The sequence below is a fragment of the Aspergillus niger genome (assembly GCF_000002855.4).
Source record: "Aspergillus niger supercontig An07".
Taxonomy (NCBI): Eukaryota; Fungi; Ascomycota; class Eurotiomycetes; order Eurotiales; family Aspergillaceae; genus Aspergillus; species Aspergillus niger.
Window position 1 is genome coordinate 145,235 of NT_166523.1, and position 24,609 is coordinate 169,843.

The 24,609-nt window shown below is 49.5% G+C and overlaps 14 protein-coding genes across 14 annotated transcripts, besides 3 other annotated features; 3 read left to right on the forward strand and 11 right to left on the reverse strand.

Moving 5' to 3' along the window:
• Nucleotides 1–545: 545 nt before the first annotated feature.
• On the reverse strand, nucleotides 546–1,881 carry An07g00820 (uncharacterized protein; the record flags this gene model as incomplete). Its single annotated transcript, XM_001391137.1, has 2 exons — nucleotides 546–1,643; nucleotides 1,711–1,881. 2 exons carry the CDS (start codon nucleotides 1,879–1,881, stop codon nucleotides 546–548), a joined length of 1,269 nt encoding a protein of 422 aa, XP_001391174.1.
• Nucleotides 1,882–1,958: 77 nt separating this feature from the next.
• Nucleotides 1,959–3,291, reverse strand: An07g00830 (uncharacterized protein; the record flags this gene model as incomplete). The annotated part of the gene is made up of 3 exons (XM_059748186.1): nucleotides 1,959–2,178; nucleotides 2,617–2,683; nucleotides 3,168–3,291. 3 exons carry the CDS (start codon nucleotides 3,289–3,291, stop codon nucleotides 1,959–1,961), a joined length of 411 nt encoding a protein of 136 aa, XP_059606091.1.
• A 566-nt stretch (nucleotides 3,292–3,857) lies between these two features.
• On the forward strand, nucleotides 3,858–4,342 carry An07g00840 (hypothetical protein; the record flags this gene model as incomplete). Its single annotated transcript, XM_059748187.1, has 2 exons — nucleotides 3,858–4,157; nucleotides 4,250–4,342. 2 exons carry the CDS (start codon nucleotides 3,858–3,860, stop codon nucleotides 4,340–4,342), a joined length of 393 nt encoding a protein of 130 aa, XP_059606092.1.
• An 88-nt stretch (nucleotides 4,343–4,430) lies between these two features.
• On the forward strand, nucleotides 4,431–5,549 carry An07g00850 (hypothetical protein; the record flags this gene model as incomplete). The annotated part of the gene is made up of 1 exon (XM_059748188.1): nucleotides 4,431–5,549. One exon carries the CDS (start codon nucleotides 4,431–4,433, stop codon nucleotides 5,547–5,549), a length of 1,119 nt encoding a protein of 372 aa, XP_059606093.1.
• Nucleotides 5,550–5,682: 133 nt separating this feature from the next.
• On the reverse strand, nucleotides 5,683–6,706 carry An07g00860 (uncharacterized protein; the record flags this gene model as incomplete). The annotated part of the gene is made up of 3 exons (XM_001391141.1): nucleotides 5,683–6,170; nucleotides 6,232–6,474; nucleotides 6,535–6,706. The coding sequence occupies 3 exons, from the start codon at nucleotides 6,704–6,706 to the stop codon at nucleotides 5,683–5,685; spliced, it is 903 nt and encodes a 300-aa protein (XP_001391178.1).
• Nucleotides 6,707–7,183: 477 nt separating this feature from the next.
• Nucleotides 7,184–8,269, reverse strand: An07g00870 (hypothetical protein; the record flags this gene model as incomplete). Its single annotated transcript, XM_059748189.1, has 5 exons — nucleotides 7,184–7,266; nucleotides 7,314–7,514; nucleotides 7,597–7,676; nucleotides 7,943–8,117; nucleotides 8,212–8,269. The coding sequence occupies 5 exons, from the start codon at nucleotides 8,267–8,269 to the stop codon at nucleotides 7,184–7,186; spliced, it is 597 nt and encodes a 198-aa protein (XP_059606094.1).
• A 1,014-nt stretch (nucleotides 8,270–9,283) lies between these two features.
• On the forward strand, nucleotides 9,284–11,044 carry An07g00880 (uncharacterized protein; the record flags this gene model as incomplete). The annotated part of the gene is made up of 1 exon (XM_001391143.1): nucleotides 9,284–11,044. One exon carries the CDS (start codon nucleotides 9,284–9,286, stop codon nucleotides 11,042–11,044), a length of 1,761 nt encoding a protein of 586 aa, XP_001391180.1.
• Nucleotides 11,045–11,277: 233 nt separating this feature from the next.
• Nucleotides 11,278–11,428: a mobile genetic element (Title: probable transposon 160bp LTR (Tndm1-LTR) -Aspergillus niger).
• A 1-nt stretch (nucleotide 11,429) lies between these two features.
• Nucleotides 11,430–16,071: a mobile genetic element (Title: probable transposon Tndm1 without LTR -Aspergillus niger).
• Nucleotides 11,499–15,911, reverse strand: An07g00900 (uncharacterized protein; the record flags this gene model as incomplete). The annotated part of the gene is made up of 2 exons (XM_059748190.1): nucleotides 11,499–15,181; nucleotides 15,221–15,911. 2 exons carry the CDS (start codon nucleotides 15,909–15,911, stop codon nucleotides 11,499–11,501), a joined length of 4,374 nt encoding a protein of 1,457 aa, XP_059606095.1.
• Nucleotides 16,072–16,081: 10 nt separating the features above from the next.
• Nucleotides 16,082–16,231: a mobile genetic element (Title: probable transposon 160bp LTR (Tndm1-LTR) -Aspergillus niger).
• Nucleotides 16,232–16,288: 57 nt separating this feature from the next.
• An07g00905 (uncharacterized protein) lies at nucleotides 16,289–17,143 on the reverse strand (the record flags this gene model as incomplete). Its single annotated transcript, XM_001391145.1, has 1 exon — nucleotides 16,289–17,143. One exon carries the CDS (start codon nucleotides 17,141–17,143, stop codon nucleotides 16,289–16,291), a length of 855 nt encoding a protein of 284 aa, XP_001391182.1.
• Nucleotides 17,144–17,739: 596 nt separating this feature from the next.
• On the reverse strand, nucleotides 17,740–18,704 carry An07g00930 (uncharacterized protein; the record flags this gene model as incomplete). The annotated part of the gene is made up of 2 exons (XM_001391146.1): nucleotides 17,740–18,149; nucleotides 18,221–18,704. The coding sequence occupies 2 exons, from the start codon at nucleotides 18,702–18,704 to the stop codon at nucleotides 17,740–17,742; spliced, it is 894 nt and encodes a 297-aa protein (XP_001391183.1).
• A 1,035-nt stretch (nucleotides 18,705–19,739) lies between these two features.
• An07g00940 (uncharacterized protein) lies at nucleotides 19,740–20,701 on the reverse strand (the record flags this gene model as incomplete). The annotated part of the gene is made up of 3 exons (XM_059748191.1): nucleotides 19,740–20,102; nucleotides 20,151–20,490; nucleotides 20,553–20,701. 3 exons carry the CDS (start codon nucleotides 20,699–20,701, stop codon nucleotides 19,740–19,742), a joined length of 852 nt encoding a protein of 283 aa, XP_059606096.1.
• Nucleotides 20,702–21,303: 602 nt separating this feature from the next.
• On the reverse strand, nucleotides 21,304–22,608 carry An07g00950 (uncharacterized protein; the record flags this gene model as incomplete). Its single annotated transcript, XM_059748192.1, has 4 exons — nucleotides 21,304–21,708; nucleotides 21,765–22,287; nucleotides 22,341–22,450; nucleotides 22,531–22,608. The coding sequence occupies 4 exons, from the start codon at nucleotides 22,606–22,608 to the stop codon at nucleotides 21,304–21,306; spliced, it is 1,116 nt and encodes a 371-aa protein (XP_059606097.1).
• A 389-nt stretch (nucleotides 22,609–22,997) lies between these two features.
• Nucleotides 22,998–23,228, reverse strand: An07g00960 (hypothetical protein; the record flags this gene model as incomplete). Its single annotated transcript, XM_059748193.1, has 2 exons — nucleotides 22,998–23,076; nucleotides 23,173–23,228. The coding sequence occupies 2 exons, from the start codon at nucleotides 23,226–23,228 to the stop codon at nucleotides 22,998–23,000; spliced, it is 135 nt and encodes a 44-aa protein (XP_059606098.1).
• Nucleotides 23,229–23,378: 150 nt separating this feature from the next.
• Nucleotides 23,379–24,374, reverse strand: An07g00970 (uncharacterized protein; the record flags this gene model as incomplete). The annotated part of the gene is made up of 3 exons (XM_001391150.1): nucleotides 23,379–23,839; nucleotides 23,896–24,144; nucleotides 24,206–24,374. 3 exons carry the CDS (start codon nucleotides 24,372–24,374, stop codon nucleotides 23,379–23,381), a joined length of 879 nt encoding a protein of 292 aa, XP_001391187.1.
• Between the last annotated feature and the right edge of the window lie 235 nt (nucleotides 24,375–24,609).

Genomic DNA, 24,609 nt, shown 5'->3' on the forward strand with positions numbered 1-24,609 from the left:
GATCTGCCTGGGTTGTTGTCGACGAACACGTGGGTGAATGCGGCGCATGAGAAGGCGAATGGGGTGGATGATTGTCGGGATTTGTGCTTTGTGTTCTGTCGGTGGTTTAGTCGGGCGTTGAAGGATGGACGGTTCAAGGGGCATCCGTTTGAGGTGAGGGAGAATGGGTTGGAGGGCGTGAAGGGGGCGATGAAGGACTTGATGGACGGGAAGGCGAGTGCGGTGAAGTATGTTTTTAGGATCGCGGAGACGCCGGGGTTGTAAGATAGTAGTAGTGGTTGTGAAGCGCGATGGCGCTGAGATACTTGGTTATTATATAGATTGTATAGGAATGGATATGTCCCTTCTATGTACGATTTATTCAAGTTAGTGATCAGCTATATAGCTGGTACTGTAGATTGTACGGTTGAGACGACTGTATGATTGGAATGAAGGAGAATATTTGAAAGTACAGAGACCAGGGTAGATGGTTGAATCGGATGCATGTCATGTCTATTCTATGTACAGTCTATTAAAAGTAGCGGTCTGCTATATATCGGCATCGTCTAAGCATCAAAAATCGAAGGCTTGTAAACGCTAGGATCAATGTACTCGCGACCACCGCGACGAGTGAATCCCCAGCGGATCTGGCTAGCCATGGAGATCTCAGTGTCGAGGTGCTGGGCGAAAGTCCAGGTCAAACCGGGGTCCTTCTGGAACCCACGACCCACCAGGGCGACATCCAGACCCTCCTTCTCAAGGAGGTCATTAGCCTGGCGGCCATTGGTGATAGCACCGACAGCCGATACCAGGAGCTTATCGCCGACCGCCTGCTTCACAGCCACGGCGAAGGGAGCCTGGAAGAGCGGGCCGGACTTGACCTTCTGGGCGGCGTGAACACCACCGGTGCTGATATCGATCAGGTCGATCGCGCCCTGGTCGGCCAGCGCCTTGGCGAACTTGACGGTGTCCTCGGTACCCCAGCTCTGCTCGGGGAGGGTCTCCTCGAGCCAGTCGGAAGCGGAGACACGGAGGAAGACAGGCACGTTGGGGCCGACGATGTCGCGAGTGATCTGGGCGATCTCGAGAGGCAGACGGATACGGTTCTCGAAGGAACCACCGTACTCGTCGGTGCGGTTGTTGGCAGCGGGCGACAAGAAAGACGAGATGAGGTAACCGTGAGCACCGTGGATTTCAATAAAGTCGACGCCGACCTCGAGGGCACGCTTCACAGCAGCAGCCCAGTCATTCTTGAACTGAACAATGTCGTCCTTGGTCATAGCCTTCGGCTTGGGGAAAGTATCGGCGAAGGGGATGTCGCTGGGGCCGATGACCCGGTCGGGCCAGCCGCCGAGCTCCTCAGTGGCCATGGCGGTGGCGGAGATCCAGGGGGCGACGGTGCTGGCCTTGCGACCGGCGTGGGCGAGCTGGACACCAATCTTCTGGTTCTGAGAGTGGGCGAATTCGACAACTTGGCGCATAGGGCCGATCTGCGAGTCCTTCCACAGACCGACGTCCTGGGGGGTGATGCGGCCTTCGGCCTGCACGGCGGTGGCTTCGATCATCATGAGACCGGGACCGCGCTGGGCGATCCCGCCCAGGTGGGCGATGTGGTAGGGGGTCATGTGGCCATCTTGGGCGGAGTATTGGCAGAGAGGAGCGAGCTGGGTACCAATTGTCAGTAGATGTTCTAAAAATTCAGATGATTATGAGGAATGGTGAAGAACATACACCAAGGCGGTTCTGGAAGGTGACGCCGCGGACGGTGAGCGGGTGGAAGAGCTTCGGGACCGGCTTGCCGCTGGATTGCGGGTTGGCGGCGGTACCGGCGGGGATGTTCTGGGCGGGAGTGAAGTAGGAGATGCCCTGGGCAGGGTGGTTGACGAGATCGGTGACAGTCATGATGTCGTGAGAATTAGGTATAGGTGGTATATAATGGCTAGTAGGGTATATATCCAAGGATGGGACAGTTGATCGGCTCAATTGAGCAGACAACCGCTTTTATACGATCCATCGGGATAGTAGAACCGAGTGGAAACTGATTTGAAATCCAAAGTGGAGTTGTATACCTGAGTAACAGTCAAGGTGGCATGGACAAGAATCTGCATCTTTGCCGCATTGGGCGAAGTCTCCGACTTGATGGTCTGACTTTTATTCTGGGTCTCCAACTGTGGCTCATGGCAAGCTTCGCGGGGGTTTCTTCAGCCTCCAACTGGCTTTAAACAGAAGGTTCTGCTCCACTGATGGGCGACATTCGGCAAATCATCATCGTGGATCCACCCAAAATTATTCAGCATCCGCAGGAAAATTCCCCCAATGTCTCCGAAAGTTGTCCCCACGACTCGGAAAGAAGGCCGAAGAAGGGGGGGAAAGGGATGAGAAATGTATGGATTTGTATGACCAACCCGTTGGATTTCTAATGGCAGAGGTCTGTGCGAGCATTGTGCCCCCCTTCAGGGATTCGCCCTGGTCAGAAGTTTATTTTTACCACGTGTGGGATTTTACCCCAAGGATCTTTGTTGGGCTAGCGATGCGGCTGTAAGCGCCAGGGGCTTCCCACTAGTGCTATTGTCAATCGGTGTTTTTTCGGTGTGATGGACATGTCACAACTACGCCCTGCGATGGCATTCTGTTTACCTTGTAGAGATGAAGTTAGCGAACTGATTTCGCTTCATTCCTAGATGAAATCCTGACGGTCGACAACCTGTTAGGAACAAGAAACAGAAAACCTCATTATAGTATGTATTTGGCGATGTTTATGCAATGTAGAGCAACATGATCACTACGTTGCTTCGCCTACAACTCTGTCCACTTGAACAGACAAAAATGTCTCACGAGTTGTATCTTCAAGGATCACATGTATGCACTTCGAACGACTCCACATCCACGTCGTCTAATTGCCCTCAACTAGTCCCCCCAAAACAACGCAGTTACTCTTAGTCATTTGGAGATCCATAGAGTTACTGGAGAAAATTACCCCATAGTGAACTACTAAACATGCTGACCAACATCTTGCAGGAGCGATGAATAACGCAGTGTATAACTATGCTGTTATACGTAATGGTATTGCTTTCCATGGAGTGGATTGTGAAATATGGTGTATGCGATTGCTGGAACAACTAAAACCGGACATATCAAGCAGGCGCTATATTGTACATCAAAGCTGCTCCGATAGTACTAGCCCTAACCGTTGCCTGTGTCGTGCCGAAGGATTGGAAGAGCTTGGTGGCAGCTTTTATCGCTCTCATTCCCTAATATCATATCCGAGCCAAGCCTGGGAAGAAATTCTGAACCACTCTCCTCTGCGTGCATGTTACTGCAAGAATTGATGTTGTGAAGGCTTCTCGTTGCCGGTAGCTAGTACACCAACGATGACCACGGTGGCGACTGTGGACAGGCAAGAACGGTGTGATATTGAAACCAAGTTGACATTGGTATGGAACATGTGTTTCTACTGATCATTAAGGATGCTAATGGTTGATCTGAATAAAATAGCTCGAGGCTCATAAAGTGCACCCTCCCCAACACAAAGTTCCATACTCCATGTCTCTCTCCCACGTGAAGAGCGTTCAAGATATACTTTGAGATCGGGTCTTCTTTACTCCCCTCGCCCGTGCTCACCACTCAGCCACTAAGTCCATATCTGTGTGTATTAGTCAGAACCAGTAGCATGATAAAGAGCACACAACTCTATTTTCTCTAGAAATCGCAAATGTACGTGGCTGTGAATGAAGTGACAAGGAATAAAAGCGCCTAATGTGCAGACTTGGTCCATTTACCCTCCCGTACCAGCTGTTTGGTTGAGAACATCACCACCATTAACCTTTCCAACCGGCGAGGCCCTTTTCCTACTTCCGACCGACTCCTTATCAAGACAAATGGGACTGCTATATCGGTCTCGCTCGGGAGCCAACTATGTCAGATACCCATTCCTCAGCGGGCGCTTCACTGCCCGATGTTTCCCATCCACGAAACCCCAAAAGACGACGGGCGCGCCACAACAAATCCCGCAAGGGTTGTTACACTTGCAAGCTACGCCGGGTCAAGGTTTGTCTAATTGCCATGCAGAGACTTCTAGCTCCGATGTTGACCGAACTCAGTGTGATGAAGTAAGGCCGGTTTGTGGCGCCTGTTCTTTTCGCGATGAACCATGTTCCTTTCCGCCACCAGATGAGCAGGTAGTGTATGTGGCTAAAGCTCGATGGTCATGGCATTCTCAGCCAGTTGGCTTTTTTTTCTCAGTTTCATAACCTGACCTACAAGACAGCAGACATACAAATCCAGTGCCTTCTCATCACTCAATGAACGGCAATATAGGGCAGTCACTACGGCCGTTAGACCTACACATACCGCTGGTGTCTGAATCGGCAGAAACTTCACAACGCAACGAAGTTATTAACATGCCAGACATGAGTCTCTTGACACATTTCATGGTCCATGTCTCGGGGAGAATGGCTCTCCATCCGGAGCGTAAATTGATCTGGCAGCGAGTCATACCAACCATGGCTGCTGAGCAAGAGTATTTGATGCATCTTCTGCTGGCGCTGGCCGGCACGCATGCGCTATGCGAGGCAGACTCACCCGACACCAATTTATTGAACTCCAAATTTGACCAGACTATCCCCGAAGCAGAATGCTTTCGTGACTACCACCGCATCCTCGATCATCACCAGAAAGGCCTTGAAGGTTTCCGACACGCATTATCAGAGGCGACAGCTAGTACAGCCGAATACATATTCTGTGGCTCCATCCTAATAGTGGCTTTTTCTTTTGCTTCCTTGCGCATTCGCGCTTTAGGTGATAAGGGAATAGGCTTCCACAATGGTGACTCAGCCGGAGAACCCTGGATTGACTGGCTGCATCTAGTTCGCGGTTTGGGCGCTTTGGTAGGAGAGCACTTTATAGCTCTCCGGACCAGCAGGTTACGGACCTTAATGGATTACCCTCAAGCTAATGAGCACTGGAAGGACTTTCTAGCGATAACGCCCACACGGGTATTCCCACGTCTACGACACGCGTCCCCGCAATTTGTTCGCTTCTCCCAAGGAGCTGCTCAGCAGATTTCCTTGTTGCGCGGCTTTGCGAACACCCTTACCCAGGACTTTGGGATAAACATGGAAGAAACCCCAAGCCCAGATTCTTATGGATCTCCCAATATACAAACGATTCCAGATTTTCTACGCGAACAAATCAGCACGCTCGATTGTCTTGAGCAAATGTACATGCGAACTCTCTACGTCTTTCACTTTTCAGCCAGTGAGCGCGATAGCTCCGCCTCCATGGATATTCAGACCGACCTAGAAGATGCAGCTGTCCTGTCGTGGCCGAATTTCATCTCAAACGCATTTGTCTTGTCGCTACAGCAAGGACAGGATGCAGGGATCTTCGGAGGATTTTCATACGTGATCCTGGCACATTTCTATGTCATTCTGCTGCTATTTGAGGATTTGTGGTATATACGGGGGTCATTTCCAAGGGAGATCCGGAACATTCATCGGCTGGTCGAGACGCTCGGAGATGGGGCGTTGAGGTCTCTCATGGAGTGGCCGATGGCAATGCAGGGGGAGTAATTTCATACCAATATACCGCTTCAATGGACAATTGAATATAATCAATAATACCAGACTATCTATATAGCACAATAATACGCCTCAAACTCCGTATACCCGACCCGTTATCCCAATCCGTGCATCTAAACCAACACTAAACTGCCCCCTTCCCACGTCCCAGAAAACCCTCCGCTGAATCCGCCCTCTCCTCCAACGGAACACCCCCATCGTTGCGTTTGCCCCCTCCCAACACCCGTCCAGGATAGCCAACCAACAACAACATCGCCTGCAAGGCCATCAACACAGCATCAAAAATATACAACAGGTACTCCAGGCGCATAACAAAGCCATCATTCCCCTCCACGAACTCAACGTCACGATAAATGGACCGAATGAGAATCAACACACACGCCCCATAAATACACCACAGCATGCATTCCCACGAGTCGCGACGACGGGAGGAGGATGATATCACCTGTCTAGTAGTGTAGTATTGCGAATTCGTCTTCACTCGGTAGTGGAAGATAGCGCTGGCGATGATGAAAAATCCGAAGAAGAGAAGCTGGACGGCTAAACCGGCGATTACAATGTGGGCGCCGTCTTCCATTGCGGAGAGGCTTCCGGCTGACATGTAGCCACCGCCTGCAATATGTTAGTGGCGGGTTCTCGAGAGGACTTTGATGGCGTAGTAGGGTATATTTACCTCCACATTGCAACAGGAAGGAGATGATATCCCCGACGACGAATATCTTAGCAATGTATTTTACTCGAAGGAGAGAGGCGGACTCGGCGTCGAGATAGAGAATCAGTCTGCCTAAGGTCATGTAGATTGAAGCGGCGAAGAGGGGAGGCGCGACGAGGATGAGCATGGTCTGGATGATGTAGGGGCCGAGAGCGAGGGTGTCATAGTGGGAGAAGATTCGGGCGATGTAGCCGGCTGCTTCGACTATTCAGACCGTGATATGTTAGTTCGGTGAGGGTTGCATATGCTGGAAGATGTACTTACAGAGTAGACCAATGATGAAAGGAATGAAATATTTTGATCGATGTCTTATAGCAAGATAGGTGTGGACTATGGCCAGGATGATGAACACAGCAGTGAATATGGCCGCCGCTGGGATTGACGGGGTGTATCGATAGAGAACGAAGGATACACTGGAGTCATTTTGGGAGGCCATCTTGAGTATAGGATGGTAAGAAATGGAAGGAGAGACTGAATGAATGGAGACTGCAGGGCTAGATGAGACGAGATAAATATAAGGATATCAGAATCGTTGCATTGGACCCTGGAACCCTTCAAGCCATGCTGTATACGAATACGTGTGGGTCTGCCGAGAGATCGAGCGGTCCGCCACACCCTAACCGCCTTGACCCAAAGGTCAAATAATTAAGTTTTCACTCGCAGAGGACATAGGCTGCACGATTTTTATGGGAACACTGGCTGTGTACGGCGAATTGATGAGGTACATATATTCTGTGACGATAAGATTGCCGTCGGGGTAATGGCTGTAACGCCCACATCCAAACACGTGGGGATTTGAGCCCCAGTACCTTATAGCAGGATAAGTACATCACAAAAGATGGTGGGATGGAGGCCTACCTTGATCGATTAATATGGGAATTGGAGATACCCGAGTAAACATAGGATTTATCTGCTACTTCTCACTCAACGCAATATCGAGATACCGACCGATCGAGGCCTTGAATATTGAAGAAGGCCCAGCCATCGGAGCAAGTCCTAATCGATCCAGACTTTGGTAGAAAAGACTTTTCTCACATATCTACGTTGACAAAGATTGATATTTAGATCTAGTAGTTCAACGATGCTGGTGGCGCAGACAAGGCCTCGATCACGGGTCTTCCGTAGAATAGGCTGCGGTCGCCCATCGTGAAAATCATGACCGCTCAACCTAGCAAACCCATTGAAATCTTGTATTTCCACTCTATCACGATCACCAATCACATACGTTGCTCTAGATAGACCGCCTAAAACCAAGCTTAAAAGTCTAAAACTGGAAACGGAGTGTCTCCGCTGTGGAGCTGCCCTATGCGAGCTATACGAATATACGAGCCTTCCTCCCGAGTGTACGGTACGAATATACGAAAGTGGCAGAGTACACTATGCTCCACCAAGCAAGTCCACCACGCCTTCATCAGGGCTGGTGTGAGGCCCTTCAATAACGGTTTTTCAAAGAAATCAACTGTTCAGAGTATTGAGCTTGTCCTGTTAAAGGTCTAATTCTGGGGTTTCTTGTGGGGCCGAGGAAGTATTCCGTTTCACAGACCGTTTCTACATTGTAGTTCAGAATTTACTTTTGCTATGATGAGTTCGATGAGTACATAATAGTTTCTATAGAATGAAGCACAGTATAACAGGTATAAAGCATCTAATCTTGGTAAAGACGACAGCTTACACCTTCCCAGCTGAGAAACACGTAGGCAACGACTGTCTGTTTTCTAACATAGCTGATGGTAATGCGGCTAGAAAGATCTCAAGCCTAGAAGAAGTATAGCCACCAGCCACAACACATCTGCGGAGGTTAACTCTCGCCGATAAAAGATTCAATAGCGCAGGCACAGGCACATTATCTTAAAAGATGAGACTGAAGGTCAAGTATATCGACAAGAAAGGCGGCACAATTTCTGCAAATATATTAGTTCTGAAGCATGTACGAATCGTAACATTCTCCTTCCTGGCAACATAGGCGCAGACGATCTTGGTCAGTAATCGGCGAAATCATTTGAGGGCTCGCACACGAATATTGGCACTCTATGTCATCACAATTTCGAGAAGTGCTCCTCCATATGAAACTCATCCAGACCTGGCTAGTCGTTGCCGAATTGATCTAACTATAGTGGCAGACTGGCCATTCAGGGCTAGGAACACTCTGGCCACAAGAGCAGTGTGCACATATGCATAGAGAAATACGATTAGAATAGATAAGCGAGAATAGCGAACTCGTTACCTTCTTCCCCGAATGACCGGTCTTATGTATCATAAAACTTCTGTTCCCAGGTCTACGACATGTACCTGACTAGTTTTAGCAAGTCCAAACTCACCTGTGTTTTCTACGATAGGGAGATGCCAGGAAATGTACCTAAGCACCAAATGGTCTTGCCCCGAGCTTCGGATTAAAGTTCTGTGAGTAAAGGTTTCGGTTCTGAGGCGTTTACTAGCGATTGTTTAAATTGTATTCCACCTCCAACAAAGTGAAACTAGACTGTAGAGCTAATGAGTCATGTGTGCAGAGTATAAGATCTTCTATATCTTTTCCCATATCTTTTGCCAGTCTGCTTTTATCACAGAGAACTTATGTCAAAGAGGGTTGGGTTGGGGAGGAAGTGGTGAAACGACTGGGTAAAGTCTTTACTACTATTGAAAAAAAAATAAAATAAAATAAAATCTATTCCTCGTTTATCCCAAGAAAAGCTCGATAAGTTCAATAAAAGCTGTACCTTTAGCTTGCCGTCAATTTCCTATGAGTCTTGACCTTGTGTGGGTAGCAGCCGCGATGGCGAAATGTAGTAACTTGAAAAGGCATGTCGAGACCGGCTCCTGCTATCCAGCAATTCTTTACGTTTCACTCGGGAGACCGTAAATTACATAGAGAATACGTAACATACTGTACTGCGCGTATCATTTCTGCTCGCCGCGTATTATCCTACTACTCCACATGATTTCTCAACTAGAGCAGAGCAAATCCTCTTATTTGCATTCTTTCCTCCTTCAATATTCCCTGCACCTTTCAACCACCATGGCGTGCTACCCGAGAATCCCATATCCCATCAATTCAAACACCAATGCTCGATTAATAGGATGGACTCGTGTGGGCAACCTTACCGCCGTTGCTGCGATTCTTGATTCTCCAGAAGTAGTGGACCTTCCGAAGTCTGGTGAAACAGCACTCCATGAGGCCATCAAGCGCAACCGGCCAGACTTACTTCGTTATTTGATTTCCCGAGGCTTCGATGTTAATCAGAAGGGCATCGAACCATATGGTGAAGTTTGCCTGACTCCATTGCATCTTGTCGCCGCAAGCAACTCTGCCGAGATGGTGGATATTCTCCTCGAGGCGGGAGCAGATGCGACCCTGGATGATGTTTCAACGGACGGAATGCGTGGCGTTCTTGGAGGGATGGATAGCGAGCCGCACACTCCATTTATGGCCGCAGCCTTTTGGGGCTCTAACGCTGTCGTTCAACGGCTGATTGATCGCCTACCTTCAGACACCATTGGCAGCCGCGAATGGTCTCTTGCCGTCGCTGCTGCTGCACTTTATCGCCATCCAGAAACGCTAGCCACTCTGCTCCATAACTACCCGGCTCCTGGAGTACCACAAGATATCCTGGACCGCGCCTTGGCTGATGCAGCTGAGAATGAAGAGTATGACCCTTACCATGGGATATTACCGGCCCTACCAGAGGAGTCCTGGTCCAGGGGAATCGAGACGTTCCGGCTTTTGCTTGCCCGCGGAGCACGCCCGAACGCACAACCCCCTATGTCCATCTATGTACCCCCTTGGACTGTGCATAAACCAATCATTCACGCCACCATTGACACCTCTATGGGCATGGAAATGGTCAAGATGCTTGTTGACCACGGAGTGGACCTCCCTGACGGCTTTGCTGGGGAAGGAGAGGGGATCAGCCTTTTTGCTCGGGCGGTGCGCAATGGGCACCCGGATCTGATCCGTTATTTCTATGAGCGTGAAGGCGCCATGATTAACATGAACGAAGAGCTCCGTGAGACCAATGTCTCCCCAGGGGGCTCCCTCCTTCATGCCGCAGCGGGTGGTGGTCGTCTAGCAACTGTGCGATTTCTGCTGGATCACGGAGCAGACCCTAATATAATGAACACCAAAGGCTGGCTACCAGTGCACCAAGCCTGTCAGGGTCGCTATCTAGAGATCATCAAAATTCTCTGGCCACTCACCTGCCCGGCTGCCGTCTCAGATCTTGCTAATTATCGCACAGAGGACGGCCATATCGCTTTTCATCTCGCCATGTGTTGGCGCGTTGACGATGAGGATCCCGAAGTCGAGGCACTTAGCACGCAGCTCCTTCACTTTTTCGAGGAAAAGGGCGCCGACCTGACCAGCCTTGACCGCTATGGAAAAAATATACTTCACTACGCACTGCCACAGAATGAGAACATGTTCCCATGGTTTCGCACCCTGATTGAAGCGGGCGCACAGTTGCGTCCTAATGCCCAAGGCCAGACGGAACTTCATCTCATTCTCGACGAACCAGACCGGAACCTTGTCGGTCCCAGGTTTCTTTTGGCCCAGGGTGCTAACAAGGATATCAACACACAAGACAACAAGGGCCGTACTCCACTGTATCACTACATCCAGACACATTATTATGAACCGGGAAACGGGCAAGGCACCTTTCAAATCCGGGCGGATGTTTTGGATCTCCTGATGGAGACAGGGGCTGATCCAGATATCCGTGACGCGTCGGGAAAGTCTGCGAGGGATCTGCTGATAGAAAAGGGTTTCCCGTACGATTTTTGATAAATACAAAGCCGTGATGTAGGCTGAATTAGTGTACATAATAAGATATCGTACTGCATTCGCATGGTAAGACTTCATAGTGATACTGTGACATTCCCGCGGCGGCCTGATGTAATATCAACCTGTCCCTGGTCGGGCCCAGCATCTCATGGAAGCAGACTGATCATATTCTATGGCTGCAATGGCTTTGGCTCACCTTTCCAGAATACTCCTTCTTTCTGTGATCTTTATAATATGTTGAAACGACGTTTTAGGTCAATACTGAAGTCGTTGAAAACGCTTGATTCTTCGCTATCTAGGCGCGCTCGGAGGAGCAGTTGAAGTTACGGAGTTCGGGTCACGTGACCTCGACTACTAGTAATCTACTGAGATTACGTTCCAACACGGCCCCCTAGGCGAGGGAGCGTTCGTAACGAGGCTCTAGGCATTGCCTAGATAGGAAGGAACGGCTATCTCAACCGGTGTTCCCTGGATGCAGGTTCGGGGAGGAGATGGGGGTCATTCCGAGGAGGTGCCTGAACGCTTTGAACGATTCGTTATCAAGCGGCTTGGTGAGGCCGTCCGCCGGGTTGGTGGTCCCTGGGATGTGTTGAATGGTGATAGCGTTCTTCGTGATCAGATCGGCTACGAATAGGTAACGATTATCGAGCCATCTAGTGGACCTGGTGTAGCCTCCGTGGTTCAGGATCCGTAGGGAGTTGGCGGCGTCGGTGTACAAGGGTATCCTGCCGTCAACGGAGGCCTTGAGGTCAAACGCTTCAACCAATTTCTTTATATACAAGGCTTCTTTGGCGGCGGAGTCAAACGCGCAGTATTCTGCTACCGTAGATGACGGTGCAACTAGCGATTGCTTCCTGGATGACCAGCTGATTGGGCCGCCAGCGTAGAAGATGACGTATCCCTCCGTTGATTTGCCGTCTTCGTGGTCAGCGTGGGCGGCATCTACGAAGACTTCGATGCCTTTGGTATGGTCAGTGGCGAGGGTGATCCCGTACGGGATGGACCTTTTCAGATATCTGTATACAATTTTCAATGCTTTAGCGTCGGCCGTAGTGGGAGTGTTCATGCGCCTTTGAAGTCTAAACGTTGCATGACGTATATCGGGGCGGGTCTTTGTGGTTAGCCAGTTCAAACGCCCTACAAGGCTTTGATATTCGGCTAGGTTGACGTTTTCGGTAGTCATATTCGAGCGATCTGACTTTTTGTAGGCAACGGTCATCGGAATGGCGGAGGGGGTGCAGGATCCTAGGTTCGCTGCATTGAGGCACTCCTCCACGTACGTTGGTTGGGATAGTGATATCGTGCCTGCTTGGTAGTCACGTTGAACGTTGCATCCTAGTAGAACCTTTGGTTCCCCCATTTCCTTCAGGCCAAATGCCTTGTTTAGGTGTTGTTTGACCTCGGCTAGGTCTTCCTTCCTGGGGCCAGCGATAGCGGAGTCGTCAACATAAATAATCAACCAGATATCACCCTTTTTGTATACGCAGGGATCCTCCCTCAGTGGTTCGAAACCGATTCTTTTAAGTGTTTCGTCAAACGTTTGGTGCCAGAGGTGGGCCGCCTGGCGGAGGCCGTAGAGGGCCATCTTTAATAGGCACACCTGATCCGGTGGTCCTTCATGGTATCCGGTAGGTTGTTTCATGAACACGCGTTTGCCCTGTATCTGCGCGTGTAGATAAGCAGATACTATATCACATTGTTCCCATTCAAGATCTTTTATAGCGACGTTCGTCATGAATAGCTTCAGGGCCGCTTCGCTGGCGACAGGAGCGAACGATTCGTCGTAATCGATGCCTGGTATCTGGCGGTTGCCGCAGACTACCCATCTAGCACGGAATTGGGTGACGAATCCGTCAGTGTTGACCTTGAGGTCGTACACCCACTTGCCTGGGATTGCGCGAGCGGTTGGAGGTCGGTTCACGATCTCGTAGGTGCCCATATTCTGTATCTTATCGATCTGTGTATCCATAGCATCTTTCCAGTATGGTGCCAGCGGGGACTTCATCGCTTCGCTGTAGGTGTTCGGAACGACCACTTCGTGTTGTTTGAGGTGGGGTAGGGTCACCCGGTCAACCGTGGCCAGTTGTTGGTAATCTGGCCATGTTGATGATTTGCCTTTAGTGGTCCTTGCGGAGCGCCTCAGTATGGGTTGTTCTTCTGGCTCAGTAGGGTCCGGCAGGCGGTAGTCCTGCGCGGCGTATTTCGTTGAGGATGCCTCGTATTCTGTGGCATTCTCGATCGAGCGTGTAGGTGGAGGCTCTGCGGAGGCAGATATGGTGTGGATTCTGCCTCGGATGACGTCTTCTTCAGGGTCCGGTTGCTCAATCAGGGCCCTCGTGTTATCTGATATATTGGTTGTTTGGTGCAGGAACGCGTTGTCTAACTTGAGCGCGGCACCTGGGCCAGCTGGTGTTGGTCCTTTAGGGTCAGGTTCGCGTGTAGGAACTCCACCGGGATCCTCCTTGTCATCCTTGTAGGTTCGATCTTCGTTGAATTTAACGTCTCGTGATCGTTTAATTTTATCAGATATAGGATCCCACACGTAGTAAACGTGTCCGTTGTCCCCATCGAAACCGACGAAGTATCCGACTTTTGCACGAGGTCCCATTTTCTGGGATGCGACTCGATCTTCCTGCGGGATGTGTTGGTAGGCACGACATCCGAATACGCGTAGGAAGTCTAGTGACGCGTTAGGATTCGGGAGGTTGTAGTGGGATCTGTATAGGAACACGGGGGTCTTCCTGACAGCGCTGTGGTAGGGGACGAGGCGATTCAGGATCTGCGCTGAGAGGCGTACAGCGTACGGCCAGAGGTGAGCAGGGAGGCCAGCATCTAGTATCATGACCCTGCTCATTCGGTTGAGCAAGCCGCCGTATCGTTCAGCTAGGCCGTTGGCTTCGGGTGTTCGAGGAGGTGATATTTTGATTTGAATGCCTCGCTCTGCATGATTCGCCCATTTCCTAAAGCGGTTGAACTCGCGGCCACCATCTAGGTGCCAGGTGGCCACGTATCGGCCGACCATATTCTTGTGTTCCATATTCATCCTGATCAGCTCGTCGGAGGCGTCATCTTTGTGTTTAAGCATGGCCGTCCTCACTAAGCGAGTAGCGTTGTTGACCATGAGTAGAAAGTAGTTGAATCCGCCATGACCAATCGGGGTCACCTTTTGGATGTCTGCATGCCAGAGCTGTGTTGGATCATTAGTCTTTGGGATTGGGTCCCTTGAAACGAGGCGTGTGGCCTTGCCTAGCGAGCATGCTTCGCACTCTAGGGTGTCCCTGTGTTCGAGTTCAATTTGATGATCCTTTGCAGTGGTAGCGATTCGGCGGAATCCTGCGTGCCCGTATCGCCGGTGCAAGAGTAGGGGGTCCACTGCCGCTAGCGCTAGGTCAGGGTCTTTTGTCCTGACGAAAAGCACGTTTTTCGATGCCTGCAGGTGGCCGACGATCTTGTCATCCCGGTCCCTGCGTAGGGTCAGGTCCTTAGTGGTAGCGTAGATGCCAAGGTCTGTACGTAGGCGGTTGGAAGAAAGGAGCCCGTAGGGTAGGTCCGGTTGGTGGTAGGCCTTGATCTTCAACACCGTATTTTGGCCGTTTGCAGCTAGGGTCAGGGTCAGATACCCTGCCGATTTTGCAACACCGATTCCCCCGTTCGAGGTGCCATATTGGTAGTATTCGTGGGGTTTCAATTGGTGGAGACCGCTTAGGGAAGCGCAGTCAGGTGTTAGATGCTGTGAGCTGCCTGTATCATATATCCAGCGTAGCGAGGTGTTCGTGGCGTTTGCAACGGCTAGGCCAGAAAAATTCAAAATATACGGGTTTTCGTCATCGGATCCTATTTCGCCTACCGCTGCATTTGATGCTTCGCTAGGCTTCGATCCTTTGAACCACCAGATGCCTTCTATACGAGGCCTATAATCCTCTGGCCGGAGGTCAGGATTCAAGCGCCAGCAGGTGGTTGCTCCATGGCCTAGTGTCTTACAGAAAGCGCAGCGTCCCTTAGTCATCTCTGGCTTCAAGTTTCGCATCTTTCTAGCGTGTTCCTCAGGGGTCGTTCCTTTCGGTGGGAATGTTGATTTCTTCCACTCTGAGGTCGTTGCAGTGCTTCCCGACTTGGTGGTGCTTCCAGTGTTCTTCGCTGGCGCAGCGAAAGAATATCTTTGCATTTGTTTATTACCTTGTTCGATTGCGGTCCTGCAGTAAACTAGAAACTCTTTCTCCTGGAGGGTGTCCGCAGCATTATCAGGCAAATTGCACTCCACTGTTGACACCCACGTTGGAAGGTCGGATTCCAGCTCTTTGAGCAGGTGTAGCAACCCGCAGTATGGTGATATCCCGACTTTCAACTCTTTAGCGAAGTTGTATGCGTGTTTGAACGCCTCCACGTATTGTTCAACGGTAGAGTAGTCGGATCGGCGTTTGTGGATGAGGTCGAAGTACGTTGTTTGGCAAAGCGTGTGGCCGTGGCCTAGGACGAGTGATTTGATGACTTCGTAGGCATCGTCCGCGTAGTCGTGCGCGTCAGGGGACGTCATCAGTGCCCTCTTTAGGGGGTCTGACAGCTGGCTAGCTAGCCAGGACTGGATGTTGATTGACAGGTGGTGCCATAGCCAGTAATTCGTGTGGTTTGTACTAGGATGGGATAGACCCTTGTCGATCATGTCTTGTAGACCGACGTTCTTCAGGATTTGACATATTTCAAAGCGCCACGTTGAGTAGTCTTCTCGCCCTTTCAACCTTTCAGATACGGGTTGAACGCCTTCTGGTAGCTTTACTGGAAGCCTATCTGCTTGTGTCTTTGGTTGTATGGCTACTGCCTCTGTATTCGAGACATGTTGTAAAGAGTGGTATCTGCCTGGTTGCGACATTCTGGGGTCTGCTTCCGGCGGTTGAATATTTTGATATTCGCGGTGTTTTGGTGTTTTGAGATAGGGGTATCGCGGTGCGTGTCCCCGTTGCAATTGCGGCTTGCTTCGTGTGTATGGTGGCTCAGATCTTTGCTGGTTAGCCTCACGAGCGAAGAGCCGGGCTCATAACCTGTTGAAACGACGTTTTAGGTCAATACTGAAGTCGTTGAAAACGCTTGATTCTTCGCTATCTAGGCGCGCTCGGAGGAGCAGTTGAAGTTACGGAGTTCGGGTCACGTGACCTCGACTACTAGTAATCTACTGAGATTACGTTCCAACATAATATATTTTATCAACGCCCAAGAAATACCTTTAACACAATCTCTATCCACAAAACCTCAGACCCCCACCTTCATTCTTGGCGTAAAAAAGAATAACACAGTAACCAGAACCTTCAAACACCCACACATAATCAACGTAGCACACGACCCAGCCGACTTCTCCACGCCCGCACCAGCAAAACACCCCGCCGTCAACATAACCAAAAATAAAACCCTACGATTCCGCATCCGATTCCTTGCCCGAAACAAACCAGGATCAATAACCACATCAATATACGCCGCCGTCGCCATAGCCGTCGTAATATCCGTAACCTTCAACGCTCTCCCCATAGAAACCTGTGCACCGGATGAAAACGCCAATAAAAACAACGTCACCAGCGCCGGTGGATCATTAGTAGTCTGCTGCTTCACCGGGTTTGTATACGCCATAATCGCCGCTGCGGCAAATACCATCACCGTCTGCAACAGACTCGAGAAAAGTAACCACCAGCGCATGCGTACCACGCCCAGATAATTAGCGAATTGGCCCATTACCAGCCCACCGGCCACAAAAGACCCCAGACTCATCCCCACGTAGGTGAAATCAAAATCGTCGTTGCTGGCAAGTCCGGCACCGCCGATAGCCAGGAAGAGCATGTTGCCTGTTTGGTTGGAGGCGAAGCAGCCGTAGTCTTTCCACGCGGCGGCATCTTGGATGCCAATGGCGAAGGAGAGGAGGAGGAGTTGCGATTCGAGAGTTAGGTCTTCGCGGATTTGTTCGGTTAGATATCCGGTGCATTGGCGTGTGAGGGTCTGGGTGGGTGAGCTGTGGACGGCGGGGAGGGGGAGGTTGTTTTTGTATGGTTGTGAGGGTGGGTGTGAGGTGTTTGATGTCGGAAGTTGTGTACGTGATTTGGTGTTCGGTATTAACATTGTGGTTGTTGGATGTGAGGCGGATAGATAGTTGTTCATTGACTGGGAGACATGGGGTAGGTCTATGGGCACTAGCTGTGGGATTGGGAGTGAGTTCACGGTATGCCAGGAACACTAACTCTAATATGTTCTAGAAGCAGGATTCTACAATCGGCCGATAATGAATACCGAATTTTGTCATGATGCATAAAACAGTTTTGAGATCGGCGATTGGCATTCGCCGTCTCGGATAAAGTTCGGGCATTCGGCGTCTATGACCCATACAGGTAGCAAAAGGGGTCGTCGGCCACCAACCCCATTCTAAGTTCTGGGAGATGCGAAGAATTATTCTGAGTTAGAGGATATTCTTAACTGTAAACCTTACATTTACTGAATTCCTGAGTGGGAGGCGGCGACAACTTTCCACCCGAATCAGTGGATTGAACACATGAATTACAGCATAGGTAAGTAGCATGAGTATTGTACTGTCATTTATGGCTTGAACGTGCTTGATTACAATAAATATTCATTTAGAATGTATTATTCGAACAATTTAAGAAAGATGGCACACTATTAAGGTAGAATAATAATGATGAACAAAGATCTCCCCATCTTCATCACCATTCCTCTCCATCTACCTTCAACGGCAAATGTAACATTCGCATTCCAGACTCCGTCTTTCTCGGCAGCCTTCCAGCACGGATATTCACCTGCAATGACGGATTCAACAACTTTGGCTGACGGAGGGTAGCATCACGCTCCTGCCGCAAAGCCAAGAACTGCTCCTCGGTAACATCATCGTTGACATGCTTGTTGCGCGTTCGATGGTCGCGGACAGTCAGCCACGGCACAGGCTCAGTCCGGTTTGCGTTGGGGTAATCATGGCCTGTCCAGATTCTGACGTGATTTGGCAGGCTAAGGAGTTTCTGGACGGAGTGGTAGAGGCTTTGAGCGCTGCCGTTGGGAAAGTCGCAGCGGGCAGTACCAATGTCGGCATGGAAGAGAGAGTCGCCGCAGAAGACATTATCTGTGCACCAAATGTTAGCATGATTTCGCCTATACTTATCTAAAGAGAGCCATGATAGCGGAAGGACGAACCTCCAATCTTGTATCCCAAATGATCAGGAGTATGGCCGGGTAGATGCATGGCCGTAGCTGTCAACGACCCGACTTTAAATGTCTCGCCATCTTCCCAGAGCTTGTCGAAGACTCCTTCGTACTCCTCAGCGGGAATTTGAAACCGGCTGCCAAAGAGTTGTTGCACTTGTGTGATGTGCTTTCCGATACCGATGGACGGTCGGAATCCTTGTTTCTGGCTGATGCGGGATGCCAGGTACGATGCTGCAGTCAAGTGGTCGGCGTGCGCATGTGTTTCAAGAATATAGGAGATGCTGTAGTTCTTTTCTTCGATTCCAACAAGTAAGCTGTCAGCAGTGGACGTGCTTATAACCTGAGTAGCGGAGTCGTAGTCGAGTACTGGGTCGATGATGACGGCTTTTGATGTTGATGGGTCGGCTACTATGTATTGCCAGGTGCCCGTGTTGGGTTCGAACTGGGAATGAATCGTGGGTTCTTGAGCCATGATGATGCTGTGTATGTTCTTGGTGTGGTATGTTTGTTGTTAGCGTCGAAGCTTACGAAAACGATTCTCTCTCTATTTTATCGCTTCAGCGTGGCCAGCAAACCGTATGATGAATAATAGTTGTTCGGGGTTTACTTGCATGCGGTGACTCGGTAGTTTGGTTTAGATCGGGATAGGGGTCCATGGTGTCACCGAGCTAGCACTAATCACAGCCAGAACGTTTACTATTACCCACTTAAGTACCATGGGATAATGTTTACTATGAAGCTTTGCATGCTTATGCTTCTGAGAGATTTGGCGACTGAACAGCAGATTAGAAAACGGTTATCAAAGTTTTGCTGACCCCTGAAGCAGGCCAGAGACAAACTATGTCCGAGTAGGACCTTCAATGGGGCAAGTACGACAATTCCGACTACTGAGATGCTCACTACCTTAAGATAACATTAGTAGTTCCATGTATACCCTTCACCGCAGAACCCCGGTGTTGGTGGCGAACAAGACGGCGACAGTGAACACTAATCGACGGAACCACCATGACTTCCCGCGCCGTGGAAATGGTCCCCGAAACCCGATCTAGCGAGTACTGTACCCACGAGCCTGTAGGGCTTGATAATCTTCTATAGATGGGTAGTCAAGGTGGCTGTCAGCAAAACCGCTTAACTTAACATACGCAGCATTTCCTACACACTCAGTGGGTAATTGCACGATGGACGAACGCTTTCTCACCCGCCTATAGATATCATCTCCGCTCCCCGATCGCGCTTGACCTTCGACGGAATGACCAATGGAACACAGTTTAAGTAACACTATGGCTTTGAGCTAGATTGTCAATCTGGATGGCTCCACAGATTTTTGTCGGCGATTGTCGGGGTTGCCGTCCCGCGGAGACTAATCATCGAGGTAGACCCACTGTAACCAAAATAGCATGGCCGTTGAATGAGGAAGATAATATGATCCTCAGGCCTTGGTATCCTTAGATATCTCTATAACGATCAAGTGCATAAAAAAAATTGAGAGCTGTAGGAAATCTCGAATTTATATAACAATCAAACCATCTTCATCCACTCGATCAGCCCACTCACTCCAACTCCCATCATAAAGGCTCGTCTTCACATTCAGGCCAGCCACCCGCAGCGCCAGATCTACCACTGCAGCAGTAACACCGCTATTACAGGTCAACACAGCCGGCACGTCTTCTCTTCCTCTCCATTTCACGAACTGGTCCCTTAGCTCTGCCGGAGGAAGGAATGTTTTGTCTAGACCAAGAACGGAATCAAAAGGAACATTGATAGCAGATGGCATATGTCCCAATCTCACAGAAGCACTCGCGCCGTTGGCTGCAGCACGTCCAGAAAACAAGTCATTTGGTCTGGCATCGATGATCTGAAATTTTCCTTTCTGCGATGGGTCCTTAACCATACAACGTAAGTGCTCGAAGGTAATCACGTTGTCTGCCTCGGGGTCCGGATCAATGCTGGTAGCTTCATCCATCTCGCTAGTTGTCGAAGACACTGGCGTCCGCATCTGCCCGGAAGCGACGGGAAACCCCTCTTTTACGTAGTTGGCAAAATTGTTCAATACGTGAACATTCTTGTGTCCGAAGTGCTGACAGGTCCATGCGACACGGGGAGACAAGCGGAGACCCGTCTCGAAGGTGTCGTAGATGACTAGAACGTCATCCCGGCGGATGCCACGCTCTGCCATGTACGTTGCAAACTGGGCTGAAGAGGGCAGCATCATCGGGTAGGGTGAGTTGGTGTCTTTGACTGCATCCATGTTGAAGAACCTTTTGTTTGATTGTAATCAGATGGAGGTCAAACGGACAGAGTAGGTGGAGGATTGGCTTACACAGAGTTGGGTACATGACGAGATTCGAAGGATGGAAGCGTGGAGTGGTTTCCCGCTGCGACAGGGACAATTCGGAATGCAGTTGAGGCAGCTTTAAGTAAGTGATGTAGCTCGGCCGGTGAGACGAGGAGAGACGAAATTGGCCCCATTCTGAAATCTGAGAAATCTTGATCACGGAATCAAGTGACTCGCGGAATATGAGGATTATAACAGATCAATGCTGCATCTGGGTTCGACAAGCAATAATTATATCTAACAATCTATAGAACCGAAAATATAGCCCGCATGGCTCTAAAGCGTACCATTTCTTCGCAATATTTGTTGATGACGCGGACTTGCGGGCTTGGGGGATGCATGCAGGTCCCCGAACCTTTTCATGGTTGAGCTGAAGAAATAATGTTGTCCGAAGCTTAACGGCCTCCACTCCCCGGAGATGTGCCCCACAGGGTCACCGACAGCCCGCACCAAAGTTGCATGAGGCCATGACAAAGAGTAAGATTCTTTCATGTTCCATCTCCTGGCTTATTTTAATTGCTATTGCCTTTAGATGGCCACTTTATCGCACCGACCCATAAAACAATTGTCATGTCGCGTATAGTGGCTGTAAAGAATGAAGATAAGCTGCTTATTTAAACGATGAACTCTCGATGAACATTAACTTCTAGTAGATAGTTTTACGCATGCTTAAACATTGACGTCCGAGCAAGAGGTTTGAACTAAATGCTCAAAGACACGAATAGAAGTTCTTAGGTCAAGCGCTCGGCAGGTATTCCTTCTTCAAAGGAGCCAGCCCAACACGTATATCGTATGTCTCCGGGTCGAATGATCCGAAGTCGAATACAGCATAGAAATTGCTCAACCAATGCTGACCAATAATCGTGTTGTAGCTGTCCCATGGATTGAAGGGAGGGAAGCAGTGGTCGTCGTCCTGATAGCCAGGCACGGCCAGCTGATCACCGGTCAAATTGAAGGTGACACCCTCGCCATAGAAGCCCATTGTAAAAGAGATCGACCATGTATCATTGAAATCGGAGCACAGAGGTCGGTATCCAGATGAGATGTCAGCGTATGAGAAAGGCGTTAGGGCATACATCGCCTCAATCTGGTCGTTGGGAATGCTTATCGATGAAGCACCTGCGACGTTGAATAGATTAGTCTAGCAAGCTAAAGAAAACAGTGTGGTAGAAAATGCCTACCGGTATCGAAAATAACCTGGCCGTACCAGTTCAGGACGTCGCTTGACAGGGCCTGGCCATCGGAGTTGTTGTGTCCCTGAATTCCAAGGAGATTTGTTTTGTATATTTCAAAGGGGGAGAGCATCTTCATCCATTGCAGTTCCCCGTCCGCATAGGTTTCCTCATGGCTGCCACCAAAGGTGAACACGCCATTATTCTCCGGATTAGGGTTGGTCACGGTCGATTCCCCTGAACCTGCATATATGGCGAATCGAGGTTCATCCAAAAGTCCATCCTGCATCATCTGTTCGACGGCTGTCGTAGTATTCTTGAATGCGATGGTAGACGATGCCAGGCCGATGAACCCATCGGCTGCTAAGGCCGCCCAGGTACTGTCGGTAATGACGGCAAAGCTCTGGCGATATGAGACGTTGGTGTCGGGAACCGTGAGAATATCCGTGGCAGTGAAGCCGCTGACAGTGCCTCCGCTGTAAGCAATGCTGTCGTTGACACCTAAGTTGACACCAGTAGAGGTGAGGTTGTAGCCGTGTCGGGAGTACCTGGCGCTCGTGATTAGTGTAGGCTTAAGGAATGGTGGGATGAATCAACTAACCCGCTAACATTTGGACAATCATCTGTACAATTGCTATCAAGCACCCAGAGTGTTGATGATCCGGTGTCGTACATCAAATCAAACGGGCCACCTGGGGTTCCAAGGTCTACCTCGATAGTCCTCTTCGCCGAGTTAGTAGATATTTCTCAGGGAGCTGAGCTTCTCATTGACATACATAGCCATTTTGAACCTTGATATCTAGGTCCAATACACTTCCCAGAGCGGCTGTGGCCAGTGCCGGAATGAGTAGGAGGGTCTTGGAAGCCATTTTGGATAAATAAACGACGTAGAACGAAGAAGAAAACAAAACGGCGTAAAGGTCTATTTATGTAGAGCGACCAGGTGGAACATTGAAATACCAGACCTTCGAGAATAATCCGAGACAAGTGACATGTGGTGGAACTAGCGGGCCGGAACGACTGATGCTGTTGGGCAAATGAGATAGCCAGTGAGACATCCAGTTTCATCCTATCCCTTTTTTGTGTGATCATCAAGACATCCGCTAACCTTCTATGTACGGACGCCGACCAAGTCATGACATGCTAAAAATAGTCCCCGCTAACAGTATGGCATCTTCCACCATTCAGGGAACTCAGTCCGCAATTGATTGTCTGATCTAGAAATGTTTGGTTTTGGGGTTTTCGCTGAGAGGCAGCCCTATTGTGTACTACTTCCTAGTCTCGTGTTGAAGTACCCGCCTTGACTGATCCCATCAGGATAGCTTAGTCCCACCATCCTGAAGCGACAATAAAATGGATGGTACATAGCCAACTCGCACATATTCTCATTATTGTATCGTTTCTGATTGCATGAGCCACGACCTAAAACACACGTGATCGGAATTAGGCTCCATGACTCAAGCCCAATAAACTGGAAAGGCCTGTTCATCCTCGATGAATCTCGGATCTTATTTAATGTAGATAGAGCCCAAAATCAATAGTTGGGCCGGGAAAGAAGAAGAACACAAACGTAACGGATGTATTGCGGACGGTAACACATAGGATGACGAACCAAAGTAGCAAGAATGCTACAACTTCCTCACACATTATTGCAGCCTTGGTAAGGATTCGGAGCCTGCTCTTCTGGAAGAGTCGCCATACTATAGTCATTTGGATGACGGAGTAGTTGACCGATTTCTTGCGGATGGACAGCATTGAATATTATCATGGTGATAAACATCAACAATGCATCAAATATGTAGAGAAAGGCTTCATGGTGTAAGAGGTACCCATTGTTCCCCTGAATATACTCAATCAATCGAAACATGGATCGAACCATGATCAATATGCTCGTCGCATAGAGTACCTTCATGTGTTTCTTCCAAGGAATATGTGGAGAACAAGATCGCGGGAAGGGATATTTATGGACCTTCAAGTAAAAGTGCGTCGCAGTGACCATAAAGAATGCGAAGAAGAATATTTGGATCACGAGACCAACGACGATGATGTGCTCGCCATTCTTCATGCCGGCCAGGCTTCCACTGGCCTGAATGCCGCCACCTGGTCAGGGTCAGAGAACTATTTGGTAATATGGGGTTGCCTTATGCGATACGTACCCGCTCCCTGCAATAAAAATGAAAGGACATCACCCGTGACAAATATCTTGGTTAACCATTTCTTCTTCAAGAGAGCGTGTGATTCGGCTTGTAACACAAGGATAATCCGACCGAGTAGCATGTATATGGAGGCTGCGAGGAGAGCTGGGGCGAGTAAAAGAAAGAGCGTCTGCACGATGTAGGGTCCGAGCGTCCAATTTGGACTTTGCTTGCTAGACATGGCACGTCCGATATATCCGATAATCTCGACTAGGAAAATTAGCATGATGGTTCAACACTCACGCACATTGGAAGGTGCTCATACATATACCTCCGATCACAAATGGGATGAAGAACCATGTGCGAGACTTGACCATTTGGAAGACATGATACCCTGTTGTGCCGATGAACAGGAGGATGAAAAGAACGGCGCCACCCATACTGGGGTCATAGCGATAGAATGCGAAGTCATAACTGGCGGAATCCCTGGCGCCCAGCATTTTTGGAGTGAACGGAAAGCAACAGCAAGCAACAAAAGACATATAAGAACAAAAAGAGCGTGGAGGAAAATATTAACGGTAGTGAGTGAATAGGGGCCTGGAAAGTCTCTAAAGCACAAGAAGGAGAAAATTCTTTCTATGAAGCTGGTACTTATACTATCTCTCTATAGTATCATGGGGCTTCAGACAATAGCCTAACAGGTAGTGGACCCGCACAGGTGAGGCTGAGGAAAGG